This window comes from Babylonia areolata, chromosome 13, assembly GCF_041734735.1.
Source record: "Babylonia areolata isolate BAREFJ2019XMU chromosome 13, ASM4173473v1, whole genome shotgun sequence".
Taxonomy (NCBI): domain Eukaryota; kingdom Metazoa; phylum Mollusca; class Gastropoda; order Neogastropoda; family Buccinidae; genus Babylonia; species Babylonia areolata.
Window position 1 is genome coordinate 34,009,581 of NC_134888.1, and position 25,357 is coordinate 34,034,937.

The window sequence follows — 25,357 nt, forward strand, 5'->3', positions numbered from 1 at the left end:
TAGAGACACAAAGGTGTTGGCATGGTGTGAGAATACAGCACGGATCTTTGATTAGAGACACAAAGGTGTTGGCATGGTGAGAGAATACAGCACGGATCTTTGATTAGAGACACAGAGGTGTTGGCATGGTGTGAGAATACAGCACGGATCTTTGATTAGAGACACAAAGGTGTTGGCATGGTGTGAGAATACAGCACGAGTGGTGGAGACACAGATGTGTTGGCATGGTGTGAAAATACAGCACGGATCTTTGATTAGAGACACAAAGGTGTTGGCATGGTGTGAGAATACAGCACGAGTGGTAGAGACACAAAGGTGTTGGTATGGTGTGAGAATACAGCACGGATCTTTGATTAGAGACACAAAGGTGTTGGCATGGTGTGAGAATACAGCACGAATGGTAGAGACACAGATGTGTTGGCATGGTGTGAGAATACAGCACTGATCTTTGATTAGAGACACAAAGGTGCTGGCATGGTGTGGGAACAAAGCACGAATCGTAGAGACACAAAGGTGTTGGCATGGTGTGAGAATAAGGCACCAGTCTTGGAGAGATAGAATTGGTGGCATGGGGTGATAATAGAGCGCCTGTCTTAGGGTGACTTGGTATGAGAATAGTGCAACTATCTTGGAGAGACAGAGGCATCGTGTGAGAATAAAGCACCTGTCTTGGAGAGACAGAGGCATGGGGTGAGAATAAAGCACCTGTCTTGGAGAGACAGAGGCATAGTGTGAGAATAAAGCACCTGTCTTGGAGAGGCAGAGGCATGGTGTGAAAATAAAGCACCTGTCTTGGAGAGACAGAGGCATGGGGTGAGAATAAAGCACCTGTCTTGGAGAGACAGAGGCATGGTTTGAGAATAAAACACCTGTCTTGGAGAGACAGAGGCATGGTGTGAGAATAAAGCACCTGTCTTGGAGAGACCGAAGTGGTAGTATGGTATGAGAATAGAGCACCTGTCTTGGAGAGACAGAGGCATCGTGTGAGAATAAAGCACCTGCCTTGGAGAGACAGAGGCATCGTGTGAGAATAAAGCACCTGTCTCGGAGAGACAGAGGCATGGCGTGAGAATAAAGCACCTGTCTTGGAGAGACAGAGTCATGGTGTGAGAATATAGCACCTGTCCTGGAGAGACGGATGCATCGTGTGAGAATAAAGCACCTATCTTGGAGAGACAGAAGTGGTAGTATGGTATGAGAATAGTGCACCTATTTTGGAGAAACAGAGGCATCGTGTGAGAGTAGAGCACCTGTCTTGGAGAGACAGAGGCATGGTGTGAGAATAAAGTACCTGTCTTGGTAAGACAGAGGCATGCTATGAGAATAAAGCACCTGTCTTGGAGAGACAGAGGCATGGTGTGAGAATAAAGTACCTGTCTTGGTAAGACAGAGGCATGGTGTGAGAATAAAGCACCTGTCTTGGTAAGACAGAGGCATTGTGATAGAATAAAGTACCTGTCTTGGACAGACAGAATCATGGTGTGAGAATAAAGTACCTGTCTTGGAGAGGCAGAGGCATGGTGTGAGATTATAGCACCTGTCTTGGAGAGACAGAGACATCGTGTGAGAATAAAGCACCTGTCTTGGAGAGACAGAGGTGGTAGTATGGTATGAGAATAAAGCACCAATGTTTGAGACAGAAGTGGTACATGGTGGCATGGGGTGAGAATAAAGTACCTGTCTTGGAGAGGTGGTGGCATGGTGTGAGAATAAAGCACCTGTCTTGGAGAGACAGAGGCATGGTGTGAAAATAAAGCACCTGTCTTGGAGAGGTGGTGGCATGGTGTGAGAATAAAGTACCTGTCTTGGAGAGACAGAGGTGGTAGAATGGTGTGAGAATAAAGCACCAATGTTTGAGACAAATGTGGTACATGGTGGCATGGGGTGAGAATAAAGCACCTGTCTCTGAGAGAAAGACGCATGGTGTGAGAATAGAGCACCTGTCTTGGAGAGACAGAGGCATGGTGTGAGAATAAAGCACCTGCCTTGGAGAGATAGAGGCATGGTGTGAGAATAAAGTACCTGTCTTGGAGAGACAGAGGCATGGGGTGAGAATAGAGCACCTGTCTTGGAGAGACAGAGGCATTGTGTGAGAATAAAGCACCCTTCGTGAAGAGAGAAATGGTGTGAGAATAAAGTACCTGTCTTGGAGAGACAGAGGCATGGTGTGAGAATAAAGCACCTGCCTTGGAGAGATAGAGGCATGGTGTGAGAATAAAGCACCTGTCTTGGAGAGACAGAGGCATTGTGTGAGAATAGAACACTTGTCTTGGAGAGAGAGAGGCATGGGGTGAGAATAAAGCACCTGTCTCTGAGAGAAAGACGCATGGTGTGAGAATAGAGCACCTGTCTTGGAGAGACAGAGGCATGGTGTGAGAATAAAGCACCTGCCTTGGAGAGATAGAGGCATGGTGTGAGAATAAAGCACCTGTCTTGGAGAGACAGAGGCATTGTGTGAGAATAGAACACTTGTCTTGGAGAGAGAGAGGCATGGTATGAGAATAAAGTACCTGTCTTGGAGAGACAGAGGCATGGGGTGAGAATAGAGCACCTGTCTTGGAGAGACAGAGGCATTGTGTGAGAATAAAGCACCCTTCGTGAAGAGAGAAATGGTGTGAGAATAAAGTACCTGTCTTGGAGAGACAGAGGCATGGGGTGAGTATAGAGCACTTGTCTTGGAGAGACAGGGGCATGGTGTGAGAATAAAGCACCTGTCTTGGAGAGACAGAGGCATAGTGTGAGAATAAAGCACCTGTCTTGGAGAGACAGAGGCATGGTGTGAGAATAAAGCACCTGCCTTGGAGAGATAGAGGCATGGTGTGAGAATAAAGCACCTGTCTTGGAGAGAGAGATGCATGGTGTGAGAATAAAGTACCTGTCTTGGAGAGACAGAAGCATGGTGTGAGAATAAAGCACCTGTCTTGGAGAGACAGAGGCATGGTGTGAGAATAAAGCACCTGTCTTGGAGAGGCAGAGGCATCGTGTGAAAATAAAGCACCTGTCTTGGAGAGACAGAGGTATCGTGTGAGACTAAAGCACTTGTCTTGGAGAGACACAGGTGGTAGTATGGTATGAGAATAAAGCACCAATGTTTGAGACAGAAGTGGTACATGGTGGCATGGGGTGAGAATAAAGTACCTGTCTTGGAGAGGTGGTGGCATGGTGTGAGAATAAAGCACCTGTCTTGGAGAGACAGAGGCATGGTGTGAAAATAAAGCACCTGTCTTGGAGAGGTGGTGGCATGGTGTGAGAATAAAGTACCTGTCTTGGAGAGACAGAGGTGGTAGAATGGTGTGAGAATAAAGCACCAATGTTTGAGACAAATGTGGTACATGGTGGCATGGGGTGAGAATAAAGCACCTGTCTCTGAGAGAAAGACGCATGGTGTGAGAATAGAGCACCTGTCTTGGAGAGACAGAGGCATGGTGTGAGAATAAAGCACCTGCCTTGGAGAGATAGAGGCATGGTGTGAGAATAAAGTAGTCTTGGAGAGACAGAGGCATGGGGTGAGAATAGAGCACCTGTCTTGGAGAGACAGAGGCATTGTGTGAGAATAAAGCACCCTTCGTGAAGAGAGAAATGGTGTGAGAATAAAGTACCTGTCTTGGAGAGACAGAGGCATGGTGTGAGAATAAAGCACCTGCCTTGGAGAGATAGAGGCATGGTGTGAGAATAAAGCACCTGTCTTGGAGAGACAGAGGCATTGTGTGAGAATAGAACACTTGTCTTGGAGAGAGAGAGGCATGGGGTGAGAATAAAGCACCTGTCTCTGAGAGAAAGACGCATGGTGTGAGAATAGAGCACCTGTCTTGGAGAGACAGAGGCATGGTGTGAGAATAAAGCACCTGCCTTGGAGAGATAGAGGCATGGTGTGAGAATAAAGCACCTGTCTTGGAGAGACAGAGGCATTGTGTGAGAATAGAACACTTGTCTTGGAGAGAGAGAGGCATGGTATGAGAATAAAGTACCTGTCTTGGAGAGACAGAGGCATGGGGTGAGAATAGAGCACCTGTCTTGGAGAGACAGAGGCATTGTGTGAGAATAAAGCACCCTTCGTGAAGAGAGAAATGGTGTGAGAATAAAGTACCTGTCTTGGAGAGACAGAGGCATGGGGTGAGTATAGAGCACTTGTCTTGGAGAGACAGGGGCATGGTGTGAGAATAAAGCACCTGTCTTGGAGAGACAGAGGCATAGTGTGAGAATAAAGCACCTGTCTTGGAGAGACAGAGGCATGGTGTGAGAATAAAGCACCTGCCTTGGAGAGATAGAGGCATGGTGTGAGAATAAAGCACCTGTCTTGGAGAGAGAGATGCATGGTGTGAGAATAAAGTACCTGTCTTGGAGAGACAGAAGCATGGTGTGAGAATAAAGCACCTGTCTTGGAGAGACAGAGGCATGGTGTGAGAATAAAGCACCTGTCTTGGAGAGGCAGAGGCATCGTGTGAAAATAAAGCACCTGTCTTGGAGAGACAGAGGTATCGTGTGAGACTAAAGCACTTGTCTTGGAGAGACACAGGTGGTAGTATGGTGTGAGAATATAGCACCTGTCTTGGAGAGACAGAGGCATGGTGTGAGAATAAAGCACTTCTCTTGGAGAGACAGGGGTGGTAGCATGGTGTGGGAATAAAGCACCTGTCTTGGAGAGACAGAGGTATGGTGTGAGAATAAAGCACCTGCCTTTGAGAGACAGAGGCATGGTGTGAGAATAAAGCACCTGTCTTAGAGAGGTGGTGACATAATGTGAGAATAAACCCTGAATTTTGAGACAGAGGTGCTGGTATGGTGGAATGGTGGTGAAAATAAACCCTAGATGTTGAGACAGAAGTGGTGGTATGGTGCGAAAATAAAACACCTGTGTCAGAGAGACAGAAATGGTTGTATTGTGTGAGAATAAAACCCAGTTGTTGCGTTTTGTTTTGTTTTGTTTTGTTTTTAGACTGGTGATGGCATGATCGATGATGAGTGAACTAAAACTCCGTTTCAGAGACAGGTGGTGGTGGCATAGTTTGGTTGAAACCTAGCCTTAGAGACAGAGGCTTCGGGACATGAAGTCATGTGAAGAGAAGAACACTGGCTCTCTTTCCGTTCCCTCTTCAATGTTTTTTTTTTTTTTTTTTTTTTTTTTTACTCCGGGGTGGCACTGGAACTTCCATCGAGCCTTGTCGAGGGCAGCATCCTCCCAGAAGGCAGGATAAACGTTAGTTTTCTTTTCTTTTCGTTTTCTTTCTCTTTTTTTTCATATCTTTATTCTTATAGACTGGCCTTCAGGGTGTCTTGTATCTCTTGACAGGCTGCCCCAGTTTCAGTTGTCCGTGCAGCGTTTCCGTGAAATTCCTATGTCAGTCTTGTCCAGTATGGCAACATCTGCTGAGAATTCACTCTTTTTATCTGAATAAGCCACAGTTCTCTAGTACTTGGAAAATCGACACTTTTCACTTGCTAGTTGATGTTATGTTGTTTTTGTTGTTGTTGTTGTTTATTTTGTGTGTTTTTAGCAGACATTCTTGATCTGTTGACTGAAGTGTTGATCTGTTTGATATGGCGGTGACAGGTCATCCGGATCACACAGCTGGTAGAGGAGGGCACACGAAACCATTGCTGTCTTTCTGGACTGTGTGATTCAGGTCTTCTGACACAGCTGGGTTGTTGTTGTTGTTGTTATTGTTGTTGTTGTCTTTAGTCTGCCACAGGCAGTGCTAGTGTTGTTGACCTTGGATATGTACAGTGTCACCACTGCTGCTGACGCTGGGCCCAGGTAGCTAAATTATTTGTGTGTGTGTGTGTGTGTATGTGTGCGCGTGCGTGCACACATTTTTCTGTCTGTCAGATTGCACGCACACACGCGCGTGCTCACACACACACACACACACACACACACACACACACACACACACGTGTGTGTGGAGAGAGAGAGAGAGAGAGAGAGAGAGAGAGAGATGCGGGAACGTGCACATTCATGCAGTAGACAGACGAGAGAGAGAGAGAGGAAAACACGGAACATGCAATCATTGAAAACACCGACAATGAAACGAAACTGTTCTCGGTGTGCGGGACATCCAGTTCACTGAAACGTACTTGTTATGTTTTGTACACGCGTGGGTCTGATACCTCTGAAATAGAATCTGACCAAGTGTTAACATGCACCGTCTCTGTGTTACTGCTTGCAGAAGAGCTACCAAACTTGAGTTCAATCCGTGTGTTCGGTTACAACATTGGAACTAAGAAACAGACAATCTGATGATCTGCCAGGAATGATTATATCAATCTTGCTCCGTATTTGAACTTTAATGGAGAAACAACGAGTGTGGACATTCTTGTCTATAAAAGGTTATCGAAAAACCTTTTTTTAACTTAGCAGTTTACTCACTAGAGTTGCCGTGACTGGCTTAAAGATGTGATGGTGCCATTCTATTACACAAGAGTTCTTTTAACATTGCCGTCTTTCCGAGCCAGCAATAATTATGTTGTTTTCAAATACTGCCTAACTGCTAGTTAGTCTCTTTTTTCTCAATTTTTTTTCTTCGTTTTTTTTTCCTTTTTTTTTTTTTTTAACGGAACGGCACAGTAGTAAGAAGTGGACAAAACTGTATTTCCGTATTTTCGCTATACCTTGCTCCGTCTGCATGGATGATTCCATATAAGTTTGTTCTTGTTTTTTTCTGCCCCGCCATCTGCACCACTTCAGTGGCTTGACTCCGACACCACTCAAGAATTCTTAGTCCCTCATACACTACCACACCCTAATTCGTCTGCCTTAGTCTGTGCACTGGTGTAGACAGTCCAAAGCGAACTATGAGATGTTTAGCCGCAAGGAGGCCACACGCCGGAATAGACCCTGCACTGTTGTCGAGTCACTTCGGTGGTGTTCAGCATTGCCTGTTCTGATACAACATGTACAGGACAACAGCTTCTAAGCGTCTTACCCACACACACACCTCTCGCATTCTGCCGACAGTCTTAGGCGCGGAACCTGACTGACATGAGGGAGTGTCCCCTCAGTTGATTCTGCATTGTTTGAGGAACCCAGAGACTTGACACGACGGCTGAACGCAGTTCACGCACCACGTCTGTTCAGTGCCATTCATCACAAAGATTCCCTCATGAAGCTTCCCACACACAGACAACAGTTACATTCCAGGTGTCAGTGAACAATACCAAAGTCACGTACCTTTGCCAAACTTTTTCTGCCTCTTGTCCTTTCGGGTATCGAAGTCACTCGTGAAATGCACTGCTTTCATTACAGGCTGAAACACACACACACACACACACACACACACAATGTTGCTATCAAAGTACGCAAAACAGAAATGTAGAGAGGACGTTTTGCTCTCTCCCTCTCTCTCTCTCTCTAAATCGAGTCTGCGCGTGCGCAAGTGTGTTTGTGTGGGGGGGGAGGGGGGGGGAGGTGTGGGATGGGGTGTGTGTGTGTGCTCAACATTGTAATGGGTCAGGAGGCCTTCTACAATAAAACATTTCTGAGTTCTGAGTTTCTGAGTTCTCTCTCTCTCTCTCTCTCTCTCTCTCTCTCTCTCTGCATGCGTGTGTGTGTGTGCTTCCTTTTTGTCTATTAGATTCCCGTTGCAGTGCCTAGTAGGGTCAATTAGGGGTGGAGATTATTTCCGATATTCTGGCTCACTTGATGTGCAGACCCGACAGTGCGTAAACCCCTTCGTGTGTACACGCATGCATAAGATCGAATGTGCGCATTAATGATCCCATAATCCATCTTAGCGTTCGGTGGATTGTGGAATCAAATCATACCCTGCATGCACATCCTCGAAAACAGAGAATGACTGCCTAAATGGCGGGGTAAAAACGGTCATGCACGTAAAAGTCCACTCATATGTTAGCGTAGGATTTGCAGCCCACGAATGCAGAAGAACGCCCCTGTGTGTGAGTGTATGATTATGTGAATTAATTTCTCTCTCTCTCTCTCTCTCTCTCTCTCTCTCTCTCTCTCTCTGTGTGTGTGTGTGTGTGTGTGTGTGTGTGTTTGGTTTAGTTTAACGTCTTTTCACTCTTTAGTGATGTTAGACGGGTACAAGAAAACTATAACAATTTTTTTAAAAGTATGTGCGCATAGGAGATGAGGCGTGAGTACATGAGAAGAGGTGGTGGGATGACTGGTGTGTGTGTGTGTCTGTGTCTGTGTGTGTGTGACTTGTCAAATGATCTGGCTCTTTAAATCAGCTTGTTTGTTCTGACGGGCTTGACTTTCCTGGGAATCATCCTCTCTTCTGAAGTATAAACAGAACTAAAAGAACAAAAAACGAAACAAAACAAAAAACCAAAAAAAAAAAAAACAACAAAAAAACAACCCCCCTCCCCCCCCCCCTCCCCCCCCCCCCCCCCCCCCCAAAAAAAAAAAAAAGAAAAAAAAGAAAGAAAGTTCGTACATTCCAGTGAACACAACATTGAACAGCTAGGTGGAAAGCAAAAGATTGGAACTCACTGAACTTTGGGGCGGTGGCAGACACCTCAGCACCTTTTTACATCTCTTCGGCACATTGCCCCCCTTTTCTTTCGCTGAAAGAAAACACAAATTATACTTGTACTAAAAGAAGAAATCGTTGCTTGTTTTCGTTTCCAGGTTTTGCGAAAAAAAAAAAAAAGCTTATAAAACACATCAGATGCATCTCACCATCGTTCGTTAAAAATCTCTACACTCAGCTTTTACAGGTTGCTTTAAAATCCGTTTGCAAAATAGCTCCTCCGTGTTTAACCACCGCCCCCCACCCCCTCCTTCTGTCTTCCCCCTCTTTTCGGTCTACAGTTTCTTAAGCATTCACTTTGCATGCCTGATAAGTTTTATCTTTCATCCGTCTAAAATTACAGTTATTTAGGCATGCGCGTGAATGACTGATGTTGAAGCACTTTGATCGATATCTGCAAAGATTAAGCGCTGTATGAATACTTTTATTGATATCTGTTACAGTATTAGTATTACCCTATCGTTTTTCTTTCTTTTTTAAATCTCTCTCTCTCTCTCTCTCTCTCTCTCTCTCTCCTCTCTCTCTTTCACTCGCTCGCTTTCAAGTTGCAGATATAACTCTAGTTTGCTTAACCATAAACTTATTTCTATCTCCTCACCTTTTATGCACTTGTCCACCTTCTTGCAGTGCCTGGCGTTGCCTGTCAGGAAAGAAACGAGAATGAAGAACGCATGCCACACTATTCATCTCTCCTTGCAGTCTGTGAATGTGTTTGTGTGCGTGGAGGGACGCCGTGTTCTCTCTCTCTCTCTCTCTCTCTCTCTCTCTCTCTCTCTCTCTCTCTCTCTCTCTCTCACACACACACACACACACAGAATTCATTCACACACACACACACACACAAACACACACACACACACACACACACACACACACACACACACACACACATCACAGAGAGCGAAAGAGAATTCATTCACACACACACACACACACACACACACACACACACACACACACACACATCACAGAGAGTGAGAGAGAGAGAGAGAATTCATTCACACACACACACACACACACACACACACACACACACACACACACACACACATCACAGAGAGTGAGGGAGAGAGAGAATTCAGTTGACAAGTTCCCATGCATGTGGTTAAGACCTTTCATCACTTACTTCCCCCCAACCCTCCACCCCACGCACCTCTCCATACCTCCCCTACCCAATCACCTCTCTCTCTCTCTCTCCCCTCTCTCGCGTTTCGTTTCCATTGTTTATTTTAATTTATCAGCAAGTTATGTTATTATCTTTTGTTGCTGTTCAACTACCCCTTCAAGAGGGGCTATGGCATATGTAATTACGAATAAACCATTCACTCTCTTTCTCTGTCTCTGTCTCTCTCTACCTCGCTCTCTCCCTCCCTCTCTCTCTCTCTCCCTCTTTCTCTCCTCTCTCTCCTCCCTCCCTCTCTCTCTCTCTCTCTCTCTCTCTCTCACTGTGTCTCACTCACTTTCTCTCAGTCAGAATTATTATATCTGTATCACTTACGTGTTTGCTTTTTGGCGTTTTTGGCATTTTTGGCATTGCGTTTGGGACGAGACAAGCCATGCAGAAAGGAGCGAGACCAATGGGCACCCTCTTCCTCCTCCTCCTCCTCATCGTCGTCGTCATCATCATAGCCATTGTAGGCGGTATTGTCTCCATCTTCCTCATTCTGCAACAACAGCAACGACATGAGGCTGAAAAACCAAACAAAACAACCTTCATATAAAATTCCCGACTTTGTTATCTCTTCGCATGGTTTTATTTTCCTTTTCCATGATTTCTTAATGCTGTTCCCTCACCAACTTCTCTCTCTCTCTCTCTCTCTCTCTCTCTCTCTCTCTCTCTCTCTCTATATATATATATATATATATATATATATCCCTTAATTCCTCTCTCATCGCATTCTCCTCTATCTAGTTAATGTCAAGTTACCATTCATGTAACCATGATTATAATGTGCATGCTGTGTTGATATAACGATTCTGCCTTTGTATCATTTAAATGTTTCCCCTTCGAGGTCTGAAAAGGAAAAAAAAGCTGCATTATCTTGCTTACTCTGTTAGTATTATCCTCGGAAAATAAAATTTATTCAGTTCAAATCTCTCTCTCTTTGTCTCTGACGCCCTCTCTCTCCCCCCCCCCTCCCCCCCCCCCCCTCTCTCTCTCTCTCTCTCTCTCTCTCTCTGTGTGTATTCTAAAGAACATCCCTTTCAAGTTCAGCCCGTTTCACCAAAACAGCAAGAAGATATGACGGTAGAAATGAAACAACAACATGGGGTAAAACTAATCCCCCTGTTTGTCTGGAGATTAACACCGCTGGTCAATCGCCATGGTACATGCTCAGGATGTATATGAAAGTACATTCCTCGGCCCCGTGTGAACACCTCTGTCTCTCTCTCTGTCTCTGTCTCTCTCTGTGTGTGTCTCTCTGTGTCTCTGTTTCTCTCTGTGTCTCTGTCTGTCTCTGTCTCTGTCCCCCTCTCCGTTCTTGTTCTTGTTCTCTCTCTTTCCTCCCCTCTGTTTGCCTTTTCATATATTGACGTTGTTCTTTATAATGGAGGTTAACACGGAAGTGCCCCCCCCCCCCCCGCACCCCCGCCCCCGCCCCTCCCTTTACCCCTGTTGTCACGGGCAGAAAGGCCTAAACAATAAACCATTCAGACTTCTCTTTCCCTCCCTCCCTCCCTCTCTCTCTCTCTCTCTCTCTTGCCCCAGGGGCTGGATGGAAAAAAGCATATCAATTGCTTATCTCATTTTCCTGGTAAAATAAAATTTCGTTCCCCCTCTCTCTCTCTCTCTCTCTCTCTCTCTCTCTCTCTTACGTGCGCATCATTATCTAAAAATAAAACGTGTCATATTTATGTGTTCCACTCCAAATGGGGCCATGTCCTTTCTAGAATAAATCCTCTCTCTCTCTCTCTCTCTCTCTCTCTCTCTCTTACACACACACACACACACACACACACACACAGAGATATATATATATATATATATATATATATATGTGTGTGTGTGTGTGTGTGTGTGTGTGTGTGTGTGTGTATTTCATCGTGCTACATACGAGGATAAATGGGGGGGAAATGCTGTCAAATAGATTCTTTGTTCAGCAACGTGTTGAGAATAATGTTGCAAACATTCTTTCGAATGAACATGACAGCATGACAGTGCATTGAAAACCTGGCAAGATTCATAGCAAAGGCAATGGATGTGGAAAAAAAACAAAAACAAAAACAACAGTCGAACGATATGGTAATGAATGTTAAGATGATCTGCAGTTAATAGTTGCGTGTGTGTGCGTGTATCCGTGCTTGTGTGAGTGCGTGCCTGGACAACTGCGGGTGTACGTGTGTGTGTGTGTGTGTGTGTGTGTGTGTGTGTGTGTGTGTGTGTGTGTTGGAATTATACAAGGTTTGAAAGGATATCTACCTTGTCTGGAAGGCTAGTAGTGTAAAACAGACAATTGTCAACTCTGTTTTCCCAACGATCAGATTTCCTTTTAAACTGAAGGGAAGTCAATGGATCTATGTATGTATGTTTGTCTGTCTGTCAGTCTGTCTCTATCTCTCTAAGGTATATCTGTGTCTTTGTTTCTGTCTCTGACTCTGTGTCTTTGTCTCCCTGCCTCTGTCGCTATCTGTCTTTCTCTTTCTGTGTCTGTCTCTGTCTCTGTTTGCCACTGGCTCTGTCTGTCTGTCTCTCTCTCTCTCGTGATGGGAGAACTAAATGTCGATGCAGCTGATTTATTTTCCAAACTAAGTCCGTGGTACTCTTTTTTTTCTGTCTTTCTGTTGCAGATGACCCTGTTGCAGCTGTCAGAAGAGAAAAGGTCAGCCCAACACCATCAACTGTGAGAATACATGTTTACGCTATTACTTTGGCAAGAAGGCACTCAACACTACTTGCTTTGATATAAAACAGACCTAGATCTGTCACTTGGCAATTGGCGAGAAGCAAAATCTTATCGGGTATCGAAAAGTAGTAATACGTATAGGCTTGTATCCAAACCAACATGGTGGTAAAATACCAGTTGCCGATGGGCCATAGCAGCCAGTAACAGGGGAGAATGATTTCACGGGAGACTAAAAGGTGCTGAATAAAGATCCCTTGAATAAATTTTCGGTTTTGAGGAAGCGTTAAAACGTGCGAACTTATCCATATACGCTACACCATATCTGTCTTAAAAAAAAGTTCGTGTATAATAGTAGGGATTGGTTCATTGCTTTGAAAACTGCTTCAGCTGGCAGCCAGGAGCAAGCAGGTAGATGTAGCTCCTTAGCATCAAAGCCCATAATCTCCACACATAGCAAAACAGCTGTTGCTTGCTGTGCCATACACCTAATTATCTCAGATAGAGAGGAGACAGTTGAAAGTCTTATTTGGCTCATCTGCCAATGTCCTCAAAAGTTTCGATTTTTTCCCCATCACAACACAGATAATTGCGAATACAAATTTATAGCATATCTATGCATGTACCATATGTATGAATGGATGGATGGATTGCTATAGCTCAATCCCTCTCTCTCTCTCTCTCTCTCTCTCTCTCTCTCTCTATATATATATATATATATATATATATATCTGTATGTGTATCTACATTTGAATGTATACACGTATGTCGGACTGCATGTGTCGATTTCTTTTTAATCCATTGAAAGAAGTCCTTTCGTAATGTAGATAGATACTTAGATAGCTAGCCAGTCAAAGCATATCAATTTCTTTTCTTTTCTTTCCTTTTTTTATAATTTCAGCAGAAAACAAAGTGAAAAAAAACCGGCACAAAATCTGCCCTGCTCGCATGTCACAGACTTGCACACACACACACACACACACACACACACACACACACACACACACACACACACACACACACACACACAAGAACAGAGGCGATGAGAGATATGGTTTTCAAAGAATCTTCTGAAAGCCAGTATGGTTTCATCTAAAAGGGGAATTAATTCAGCAGGTACTTCATCAGCAAGTGACACACCGTCACCAGCTTCCCTTCCTCTTTGAACCACCCCCCCCCCCCACCCTCCCCCATTACCACTTCATTGAGTTGAATGTGTCCGTTGCTTAATATCAGCTTATAGTGAACAGAGACTAAACCAATGAGAAGAAGAACACGGCGGTTTGGCTGCTGTAGCTTCAGGCTCGCCAAACAAAGAGAAGGATTTTCCTCCATACAAGCAAAAGGTACCCCCGAACCCTCTCCCTACCCCTCACCCCTCACCCAAGCTGCAGCAGGTACCTCTTGCAGGTCAGGAAGAGACTTCTTCAGAGGCTCACATTGCTGCCCTAATAATAATAATAATTATCATTATTATCATTGATAGTAATACTTATTAAGAAGAGGAAGAAGAAATGGTATTTGTATGGCACATTTCTCAAAGTAAAATTAGACGCAATGCGCTGGAAGTCGCCCATCCACACACAGCCGCGCCCGAAAAGGGCAAACCGGTTTCAGTTTCAGTTTCTCAGTGAGGCATCACTGCGTTATGACCAATCCATTTACGCTGGTATCATGGTGGATATATTGCGCCAAGTGCATGCTGCACACTGGACCACGGTTTATCGCGTCTTACGAATGACTAGACGCTCAGTTTGATTTTGCAGTCAAACGTGGGAGAAGGAATCGAGCCCTGACCCTCACGAACACTGTGTTAGCAGATAAGCGTCTTAACCATTCTGCCACCTTCCTCCTGACAACCATGACAAACCACACTCAGCCACACACACACGCGCGCGCGCGCACGCACCTGTGAGCAGAAAACAGCTCAAACTAACAGTGGGGCAGGGGGTTGGGAGACGTGGATGGGGTCGGGGGGAGAGGGGGGGGGGGGTCACGAAAGTTCCTCACAGACCTAGCGGGATTTGAACAGAGCGAGAGTTGGTTGTTGCCTAAGACCGACAGGCAGCGATTTCCAGACAGTATGAGCACAAAAACTAAAAGTGCGGTAGTTGAGGATGTATGTGCAGACGAGGCGATCAAGATCCTCGTAGAAGGTTTCATTTGCTTCATCGCTGCTGGTCAGAGTGTGAGGGCACAGTTGCTGAGGACTGTGACATGGCACAGGGTGTTCAGAGGGAAGCGGAGTTTTATCAACCGTTCGTTGGTGGAGACGGGGGGTGGGGGGGGGGGCATGGTAGCTTACTGAGAATAGTCGTTGTCTTGATTGCCAGTCCTCCACTTTAGATTTTGACCTCATCCCCCTGCCTCCCTCCCTGCCCCTCCGTACGCCCCCCCCCCCCCCAATTCCCCCCCCCGCCCCCCCTCCTTGGCCAACAGACCCATCTTCTACAAGCCTGGTTTTGCTCAGTGCAGCAGTGTCTACACACACGTGCACGCACACACACGCATGTGTGCACGCAAACACACACACACGCGCGCGCACACGCACACACACACACACACACACACAGCATGTCTATCCCCCACGCCCCCCCCCCCCCCCCCTCCCCTCTCCCCTCCGGTCTATGTTCCCTAAAAAACGTTTCTGGTAGGTCCACGTTCCCCCAGGTCTATGTTCTCCTTGTCCTTTATTCCCCCAGGCCTATGTTCCCCTTGTCCACGTTCCCCCAGGTCTATGTTCTCCTTGTCCTTTATTCCCCCAGGCCTATGTTCCCCTTGGCCTTTATTCCTCCAGATCTATGTTCCCTCGAGTCTATTTTCACCCAAACCTATGTATGTTTAATCATGTATGTACATTTGTGTGCTAGTCAGCAGTAGTCAGTGGTCAGCGGTTATCAGCCGTGGTCAGTGGTCAATAGTGGTCATTGGAGTCGGTGATCATTAGTGGTCAGTGGTGCTCAGTGGGTCAATAGTCAGCAGTAGCCAGCAGCGGGCAGTGGTAGTCAGCAGTGTACAGTTGTGGTCAGTGGTGGTTGATGGTCAGTTGTGGTCAGTATTATAGTGGTCAATGATGCTCAGTGGTGGTTAGTGGTGCTGAACGGTCAGTGGTCAATGGTGGGCAGCAGTGGTCAGTGGTGGTAAGTAGTCATCAGTAGTTAGCAGTGGTCGGTGGTCCGCAGTGGTTAGTAGTGGTCAGCGATTGGCAGCGGTAGTCAGCAGTGGTTAGTGGTAGTTAGCAGTGGTCAGTAGTTGTCAGTGGCCAATAGTAATCAGTGGTCAGCGGTGGTCAGTGGTAGTCAGCAGTAGTCAGTAGAAGGCGGTTATGGCCAGTGGTTATTGGTGGTCAGTATGAGATTTTTAGGGGTCAGTAGTGGTCAGTAGTGGCAAGTAATGGTCAACAAAAGTCAGTAGTAGTCAGCTAATGGTCAGATCCTGTCAAGACGCCGTAATATTGCATGCAAAGTGATGCACGCTCAACTCTGATAGTGGTCAGCAGTGGCAAGCAAATGTCAGAAATGGCCAGTAATAGTCAACAGTAGTCGACTAATGGTCAAATCCTGCCAAGATGCCCGAATGTTGCATACAAGTGATGCGAGCTCTGATATTGGTCAGCAGTGGTCATCGGCAGTGGTCAAACACCTGTCAGCACACAATGCGCAGATGTGACAACATAATGCAATCTGAGCACTTTTTGGTTTTGTGGTCAATAGCGGTCGGCCCCGGCAGTTGTGGGAATATAGACCTGGGTGAACATGGACTTAGGGGAACTTAGACCTGGCTGAAAGAAAATTTGGGGGAACATAGACCTCAGGGAACACACACACACACACACACACACACACACACACACACACACACACTCTGAGGGAACACACACACACACACACACACACACACACACACACACACACACACAGCGCGCGCGCGCGCGTTTATTGTGTTTGTGGTAAACAAATCACACGAAATCATATTTTGTTTCAGTGTCAAACGATTGTCAGGTTGCTTCCAAAGTCATGTAAAGTTAGAACATTTTCAGAACATAACATAAAAGAAATAATGTCCAACCAATTACTGTTGATTGAAATTGCCGAATCCCTGTTATTTAGTCCAGTAGGAGTGGTTCTGTGATGCGATCTTGCGATATTTAATTTTCAAAAGTTTTTATTGATGTTTATGTTATTATTTGCCGTTGCACAGATATTTACGAATTGTTTATTCCATTGTTCTAGTTTATCATTTTCATATGTATATCCCTCTTTAACCACCATCCCCAACCCCAAATCACACACACACACACACACACACACACACACACACGCACACACCGGGAATTTATGCTTTGGAAAATTAGACGGCCATATTACAAGAGATAGTGTTGTTGTTTTTTTAACCACATAAATCAGAGTACAAATATTTCTAAAAATCACTAATTAGAAACACACAACTTTGTTCATGCAAGCATAATAGGAGTATGGGTGGGGGATTCAGTTTAACAAAATATAATTATATAGGGAGATGTGTGTGTGTGTGTGTGTGTGTGTGTGTGTGTGTGTGTGTGTGTGTGTGATGTACAGGTTTGTTAAAAAAAAAAAAAAAATCCATTAACAAGTTAAAACTGAACAACTGACTTCTTGATGGCTTTTAGATATTTTTCAGATGAAATAGGAAAAAAAAAGTACCTAGTACTGGCTGTCAATGTACTGATCTGTGTATTTTTTTTTTCCAACTGGAGCTTGCATCCGCATAAAACATGGTTTTGTTTTTTTTGGTCACCTGTTTTGCAAGATAGGTGTGTGTGTGTGTGTGTGTGTGTGTGTGTGTGTGTGTGTGTGTGATTGTGCAGTGTATGTGCATGCAAATGCATGTATAGGTTATATGTGATTACGTAATCACTTTACATTTTACATGTTGACATTCCTTCGTTTAGTTTTCTTGTTGATTTATTTATCCATTGTTATTCAAATTAGTAACTGTTATTAGTTTTAACTGGGTGTTTTATACAATTTTGCACGTTTTAAGCATATTTAATGTGAATCAGCGTTCGTATTGAAACAGATTGTGTGGATGGAATATCTATGCTTTTCTCTTCTTCTTTTTTTTTTTTTTTTTTTTCATAACTATGTCGCCTTTTTATCAGCAAACGTGTCAACAGTTTTCTTTCAGAGATAATACACTAACTTTGTATGTTGTAACTGCTGATTAACGAGTAACGACAGAATGACAATGACAGGGTCACTCGCGTGATACGGCATTTCAGTCCATTGTCTTTCGCTTTGATTTCTGTGTCTTTCTTACTTTTCTTTTCTTTTATCGTTTGAATGCAAGCAAGCAAGCCAGCAAGCCGCACACACACACTCACTCTCTCTCTCTCTCTCTCTCTCTCTCTTCCCCCCCTTCCCCCCCTTCCCTACCCGGCCTGTTATTGCTATGTGTATTTTTTGTTATTATTATTAGACTTACTGTTTTATATTCACATTAGTATAGTATTTGTTAACATACACAATGTATGCTTATGTGTGTGAAAGTGTGCGTGTGCGTGAGAGAGAGAGAGAGAGAGAGAGAGTGTGTGTGTGTGTGTGTGTGTGTAGGTATGTTCTGTGGGGTTTTTTTTGGTTTTGTTTGTTTTTTGGTTTTGGGTTTTTTTATGTTGATATGCTTGTGCCTGTGTGTGTGTGTGTGTGTGTGTGTGTGTGTGTGTGTGTGTGTGTGTTATTTTTACCATGCTTATGCCTTTATGTAGTATTGTATTCGCATGTTATGACTTTAAGTAGCATTGTGTAGTACATGCAGTGACATAATTATATAATGTAGTATTGTGTAGTGTAGACACTGTTTCAGGGCGGGGACTGGATGCAAAAAAGTGCGCCAGTGCTATCTATTATCCTCTAAAATAAAGTTGTCTTGTCTTGTCCGGCTGTCTGTCTGTCTCTCTCTCTCGCTCGCTCTCTCTCGCTCTCTCACTTCCCCTCCCGCCTCCACACACACACACACACACACACACACACACACACACACACACGAAGGAAAGTCACTGAACAGCAATTGAAACATGAGTCTCTCTCTCTCTCTCTCTCTCTCTCTCCGAAAATGTTCCACTTCGTGCAGCGTGTGTCGTGTTAACCCTACTACACTGGAGAGTGTGGATCCTGTCAGCTATAAATAACTGCACAGCGAGAGGGTGCATTTATAAGGTCAACCCTGCAGTGAAGGCAACTGACACTGACAGCGTGCAATCAGTAATTATCTTATGTTGAACTGCACAGCTGGAATTAACAAGCAGGCCGTACGTTTGGCAAGAGAGAAACATAATTAACAAATATCCGCATGGAATATAAAGCACGTATGTGCATGTGTTCAGTATCACCCCCAACTCTCTCTCTCTCTCTCTCTCTCTCTCTCTCTCTGTGTCCCCACCCTCCCCCCACCCCACCCCCACACACACACACTGGAGTGGCGGGTGGACAAAGGGGGAGGCACACACGTATTTCCACCATGACAGGCGAGAGGTCTGTTGATGGCGACCTACCCACAGAGAGAGAGAGAGAGAGAATACATGGGTGTGGCGTTGTGTATAGTGAGTTGAAAGATCAGATACAATGAATAGATAAACCCAAATTTGCAATCTTAATCACTTCAACTGCGTTGAAGTGCACGGAGAAGAAGGGAAAACAATTGCTCAAGTTCTATAACTCGTGCACAAACGCTCACTTTCAGTGCTTCCAAGGGTTGTCTTACCTGAGCGTCGACTCGTCCATGCACACGGAACAGAACACTGGGAGCACGACCACGGGTAGTGGCTTCGTGTTGCCACGGAAACCCCGAAGCGGGAAAGTCAGTGTGTGCAGCCAACACGGGGCCCTGCTGCTGCTGTGGTGCCGGCCACCTGGCGGTGCTGGTGCACACTGCGCGCAATCTCTGCACCTCCTCCTTCAAGTCCTGCACCTCCGCCTCCATCCTGCTGTCCCCCCGGCCCTCCCCCGCCAGCACCAGCACCACGCACACGGTGCAGCAGGCAGTGACCATCAGGGCGGCACAGCTCAGCACCACGGCCACCATCACCCTCAACTGTAGCTGCTGTCTGTTGCTGTGGTGACCTCCACACACACCACTGTGACCACCACCACCACGGCTCTGTCTGTCTCTGCCGGCGTTTCCGCATCCACACAAAGTGTCATCTCCTCTGCCGCCGCCGTCCACTTGACAGGCAGCCACCTGCTTAGCCAAGTCCTTGGTGGTGCGAGGGAAGCCCTGCAGTGGGGCTGCTGCTGAATACGAAGAAGAAGAAGAAAAATGAGGAGGAGGAGGAAAGACTGTCTTGGAGTTCACGCCCATGTCGTCAGCGAGAAGCGAGCAGTGATCAGCTGTGCGGCAGTCGTCCTGTCCCACCTGTTCCGCCATGATGTCTGACAGCCGCTGACAGCACCCACACCTACCTTAGGTACCTACCCTAACCCCAAGCTGTCCCACACTGTTTTTATACCACCCACCAGCACAACTGCACTGTCCAGCGTCTCTCCTGACCACTGACTTGTCGACAGACAAGCGTAGGTAAGCCAACTCAAGGGCAGCAAACTGCAGACCCGGAGAAGAAGAAAAGCACTGACACAAACCGCAGCCTGTCGGAGCAAACAAAACAATGAAACGTGTTCGTTCCGGGGACACCCAGTTTGACAGTGCAACGGGCCAGGCACGGGGAATGGGAAACTGCGGCACGGAAGTTAAGGCTACCGGGAACTCGACTCACTCGGCGGTTCGGAGAATACCGTCCAGAGGGGCCGTAGGGGGGGGCGGAGCCTAGATCTGATCTGCACCGGTAATACCAGGTTGTTCGCTTCACCCTACCTACACTACACCCCAAGCACAGGCTGCTAGCAGCGAAGAGGGGAGCCAATGGGTGACAGAGTTCACGAACCTTTTGGTGTCGTCAGTGATAGGGAGTCAGATGTCAGCTATCTCATCCACGAAAGTCCCCATTTTCAGAAACTAAAGTCTCCATTGTGATATATATATATATATATATATATATATAGAGAGAGAGAGAGAGAGAGAGAGAGAGAGAGAGAGAGAGAGATGTAAAGATGTAATTATGAAGAGAGAGAAGGACAGACAGGGAGATCATAATGATAACAATAAATCCGAGCCATGACGTCTTCGTTTTCCATAATGAAGTAGATGATGCGTCAAAAGCCGTCCTGGCCGAACTTTCAACCTTGAAAACTGATTTGCGAATGGGGTGGGGTGGTGGTGGTAGTAGTTAGTGGAAGTGAGGGTTAAAGCAAGGATCTTTCATTAATGCTCATGTGAGCAATTGTATTTCTCCAAAGTGGAGGTTAACATGCACAGCGAACGACAGCCAGCAATATCGCACGCACGCACGCGCGCGCGCGCGCGCACACACACACACACACACACACGTGCGTTTACTTCACCACTTAGCTCTGAACAGACTGACAGACAGTGAGATCAGACAGTCAAGTAGAGAGAGAGTTATTTGTTCGGTCAGCAAAGTATGATACTTCTCCGACTCCAAGGTATGTCGTCGCTATGACAAAAATCTAAAGGTGACACCGTGTGTGATAAGTTCAGTTTATTTCTCCCCAAATTACGAAGATGTAAGCGAACCGTCCGAAGTCGGAGATCTGAGAGATCAAAGTCCTGTCATTTTTATCAGATGGGGTGGAGTTTGCCGGGTGGGTGGCTATCATGGGAAGACATCTGTCTGTCTGTCCACGGGTAATTCATCTGTTCAGTTAAATGGGACCTTTTAAGATGAACGTTTGCAATGCTAGCAAAGGCCGTGTATTTGGTCGTGAAAGCTTGTTCTTACATCCCTTTGACTCACAGTTATGCATACATGTGAATGTCCGGTGTCAACGCGCTTTGGTTTGTCTCCGCACAAGATTCATAGTTGTTGTTTTTTTAAATTATGTGTTACTACTACTACTACTACTACTGCATACATACATACATACATTTTTGTTATAACAACAACTACTACTGCTATCATCATTATTATTATCATTATTATCACAATTAGCCGTTTCATTGTGGTGAGCATCATTTCGGTCACATTACGTCGCACCTCAGCTTATGTCGATGCTGATGCTTATGTTGATGATGGCAGCGCTGATGACACTGATAATGATTATTTAGCACAGCAGCTGTTTGAAAATGAGAAAGCATTCACCACCATCACGATCACTATCAGTCTCGCCACTCTCACGTTCGTCATTTTCTGTGTGGAGACTTGGGAGTCTGTTTTCACTGGTATGAATAATTGCCATAGGCATGCTTTTGTTTGTTTCCACCCTGTTTGTCCTAAACCCCGCTGCTAACTTTAAAAACTCAATTTGATAGTTCGAAAACGAAAACCAGCAGTATGTATTGCATTGTATTGTATCGTATTGTATTGTATTACAGATTTCTCTGTGTTAAATTCAGGCTGCTTTCCCCAGGAAAAGCTTGTCCACATAGTGCTACGCCACACCCTATTCTTCTTCTTTTTTTTCTGACTGCGTTTTAATTAAACTGGAGTTTTCTGCAGAATTCAGCGATGGACAATCCTTTTGTTGCCAGAGGTTCTTTTACGTGTTATAATAAGTTCATGCAAGACTTCGGTTTATCGTCTCATCCGAATAGTATTGATTGTTCACGACGTGTGGTTTTGTTTCCCACGTGTCTTTAAATTGGCACCTAACTTGCAAAAAAGTCAAGGTGCTTGTTTTCAAAACAAAAGCAGCATTATGTGACCACATACCGGACCTGACACCCTCTTCACATTCGGGGTTCCAAAGGTCGCGTCCGGGATGTGTGATCACATAATGCATGCTTCTGTTTCTGACGCGATTGTTCGCTCACTTCCATTGTGAACTTGTGACAGCGCTTTGGGAGAGGGGGCCGGGGGGAGGGCTGTGGTGAACCAGGCCATATGTGGGAATCCAGCACACTCACTTAGCCTTCGTAAGTTGTGTGCGTGCTGGATATGAACTCCACCCATAAAACTTATTACACACACACACGCACACACATACACACACGGGCGCGCGCACGCGCGTGGTTACTGATTCGGAACCCAGTTACACGATTCTCATTCTGCGGAGACCAGACCATTATCGATTAGACTTTGAACGCCAACTTAAGTTGATAACTTGGCCAGCTAGCTTTTGTCAGTCGGCTGTTACGAAAGGAGATGTTCATCATAATCTCTTCTCTTTTTTTCAGGTCTTGCTTGTAATAGTTTGTGGAGTGCTGGCATAGAGGTAACGCGTCCGCGTTGGAAGCGAGAGAACCTGTGCGTAGTGGTTCGAATGCCACACGTGCCAGTATTTTCTCCCCCTTCACTTGACCTTGAGTGGTGGTCATGACGTTAGCCATACGAATAAGACGATCAACCGAGGTCCCGTGTGCAGCATGCACTTAGCGCACGTAGCACCCTAGCCCCCACCCCTTAAAAAAAGAAGAAGAAGAAGAAAAGCAACGAAATGGTTATTCCTGTCGAATCTCTGTCGAAAAATCCACTTTGATTGAAAAACGAATACACTTGCAGGCAGGAAAAAAACAGCGACAAAAAATGGGTGGCGCCCTAATTGTATCGACGCGCTCTCCCTGAGCAGAGGAGCCCGAATTTTTTTACACACAGAAATGTGATGACAAAGGAATAATACAACACAACGCAATGTACACCAAAAACCGGTAATTCTTAAAATGCGTGTGCAAAAGGACTTGGGGCTTGGTAGAGCGAGAAGTCTTTTTGTTTTTCTTCTTTTTTTTTTTCGTCTGTGTTTTATTTTCCTTTAAATACCTTTATTTTTTATTTTAAGCTATTCATGTATTTATTCAGAACTTCGACTCTTGCTTTCTTAAGCACATGTCATTGCAATCGGTGTGCATTTAAAACAAAACCATACTTGAACTAAACTTCAGGGCCAAATATAAAAGAATATTCTTACCAACAATACATACTAATTCAGCCAAAGCACTCAATCACGCCAGTGAAGTCCTTTTATGAGACGAGTGATATAAACTACATTTGAGGTACCAGCCATTTCCCTGAAGATAACACGTCTAAAACAAAATGAACTGATAAACAAATAAAATGAAGGATCTAAACCTAACCGACATGGAAACATTTTTAAAAGCCATGATATTGGCAGATAGAAATGAGAACAACGTCGATCACACGGATCTGAGCCAAGGCAGGAATGTGAGGGACGGAGGTAGGCAGAGAACAAGGTGTGGGTGGGGGGGGGGGGGGGGGGTGGCAACTGGGAAAGCGGGAAAGAAAGAAGAAAGACAGTACAAATAGACTGATTGATATGGATACTTATATATCACCCATCCTCGGTCAGAGACCAAGCTCTAAACGCTTTACAAACACGGACTCATTTACACAACAGGCTGCCTACCTGGGTAGTGCTGACTGACGGCTGCCATTGGGCGCTCATCATTCGTTTCCTGTGTCATTCAATCAGATTTCAGGCACGCATTACACACACACTCAGACAAACATGAAACATTTTACATGTATGACCGTTTTGCTTATTTACCCCGCCATGTAGGCATCCATACTCCGTTTTCGGGGGTGTGCATGCTAGGTATGTTCTTGTTTCCATAACCCATCGAACGCTGATATGGATCGCAGGATCTTTAACGTGAGTATTTGATCTTCTGCGTGCGTATACACACGAAGGGGATCAGGTACTGGCAGGTCTGCACATATGTTGACCTGGGAGATCGTAAAAATCTCCACCCTTAACCCACCAGGCGCCACCGAGATTCGAACCCGGGACCCTCAGATTGAAAGTCCAACGCTTTAACCATTCGGCGATTGCGCCGAAAGAGAGCTTCAAATGACAAATTCTCTAACGCTGATATCCAAGACAGCAAGGACGGCTATTTTATAACCGAAACGCGTCCATCACATCATGATAAAAACCACTACATTAGCGTCGCGGAATGACGAGTGGGAGCCGGGAGGACCTGGGTTCAAACCTCATCAGAGGCGGGGTTTTCGGTCCGTGACCGGAACCTACCCAGGTTAGGTGTGCTGTGGTCCTGATTAGAATTAATTACAAGGGTGGGAACACACAGTCGGTGGTAATCCACTTCATGAATGGGTCTTTGTTAGTGTTCTTCAAATTCCCTGAGCAGCACTTCAGGTGTGTCTGTATCTCTCAGCCGGGATATATTGTGAGAGTGCAAGCCTTGTTAAGTAATCCCAAACCTAGATGGACTCCTATAGCAGCAGCAGGATCACCAACATCATCATCGACATAAATTATTGCAGGCAAAATGTCCCAAATTCTGGTGTACAAAAATTGACATAACACAAACAGGTTGGCTTGGAAGTGTCCGTTCTCAAAAGCAAGCATTCCCATATGGCAGAGATGTCATTAATTTTGTGGTGAAAAAAGAAAGACCGTCTGTTGCATCTGTATGGGTGGGCTTGGTAAACATAAAGCAGCAAAAGAAACTAAAGGGAGCAGTTGTAAGAAGATGACAGGGCAAATTATAATGGTGAAGCTTTTGGAAGCAGTCTTGATTTTCAGCCAAATGTAATGGCGCACTGAAATAAGGCGCTTAAAAAAATAATAAAAATGAAATAAAAACAAAAACAGGAAAATACCAATCATGTGCAAATTAATCACTCGTTTAAGCACGAGGGATTCTACATGAAACCTACTCGATAATTCCAATAGATATGTCTTGTATGATTTTTGTTTTATCTATAAATATGGCTTCTTCCATTAACAATCAGTTACACGGGCGGGCACACACACTGAAAGAGTGTACATTAGTGATACAGCAATTTGAGGCTTGCTGGGCTGGTGCAAGTAGTGTGTGTGTGTGTGTGTGTGTGTGTGTGTGTGACTTTCCAGCTATCCTTTTGTATTTGTATTTCTCTTTTTTGTCGCAACAAATTTCTCTGTGTGAAATTCGGGCTGCTCTCCCCAGAGAGAGCGCGTCGCTACACTGAGAACGCCACCCTTTTTTTGTTTGTTTGGGTTTTTTTGTTTTTTG

General features: G+C 45.2%; 1 protein-coding gene and 1 long non-coding RNA gene across 9 annotated transcripts in view; both read right to left on the reverse strand.

Moving 5' to 3' along the window:
• The window catches only part of LOC143289226 (uncharacterized), a 32,853-nt gene extending 12,689 nt beyond the window's left edge, over window positions 1–20,164 (reverse strand). For 2 of the 8 annotated variants that reach the window (XM_076598189.1, XM_076598190.1), the window contains exons 1-5: window positions 19,073–20,163; window positions 9,991–10,156; window positions 9,091–9,132; window positions 8,453–8,526; window positions 7,169–7,244 (exon numbers count right to left, since the gene is read on the reverse strand). In XM_076598189.1, the coding sequence (XP_076454304.1) occupies window positions 7,169–7,244; window positions 8,453–8,526; window positions 9,091–9,132; window positions 9,991–10,156; window positions 19,073–19,735 (1,021 nt within the window). In that variant the 5' untranslated portion in view covers window positions 19,736–20,163. Of the gene's footprint in view, window positions 1–7,168; window positions 7,245–8,452; window positions 8,527–9,090; window positions 9,133–9,990; window positions 10,157–19,072 lie in introns of all 8 variants that reach the window. The other 6 variants (XM_076598195.1, XM_076598192.1, XM_076598188.1 and 3 more) reach the window with 5 other exon arrangements.
• Window positions 1–24,920, reverse strand: part of LOC143289228 (uncharacterized) — a 62,788-nt gene extending 37,868 nt beyond the window's left edge. Inside the window, exon 1 of the long non-coding RNA XR_013056215.1 lies at window positions 24,915–24,920. This is a non-coding gene — a long non-coding RNA (uncharacterized LOC143289228). The remainder of the gene's footprint in view (window positions 1–24,914) is intronic.
• Between the last annotated feature and the right edge of the window lie 437 nt (window positions 24,921–25,357).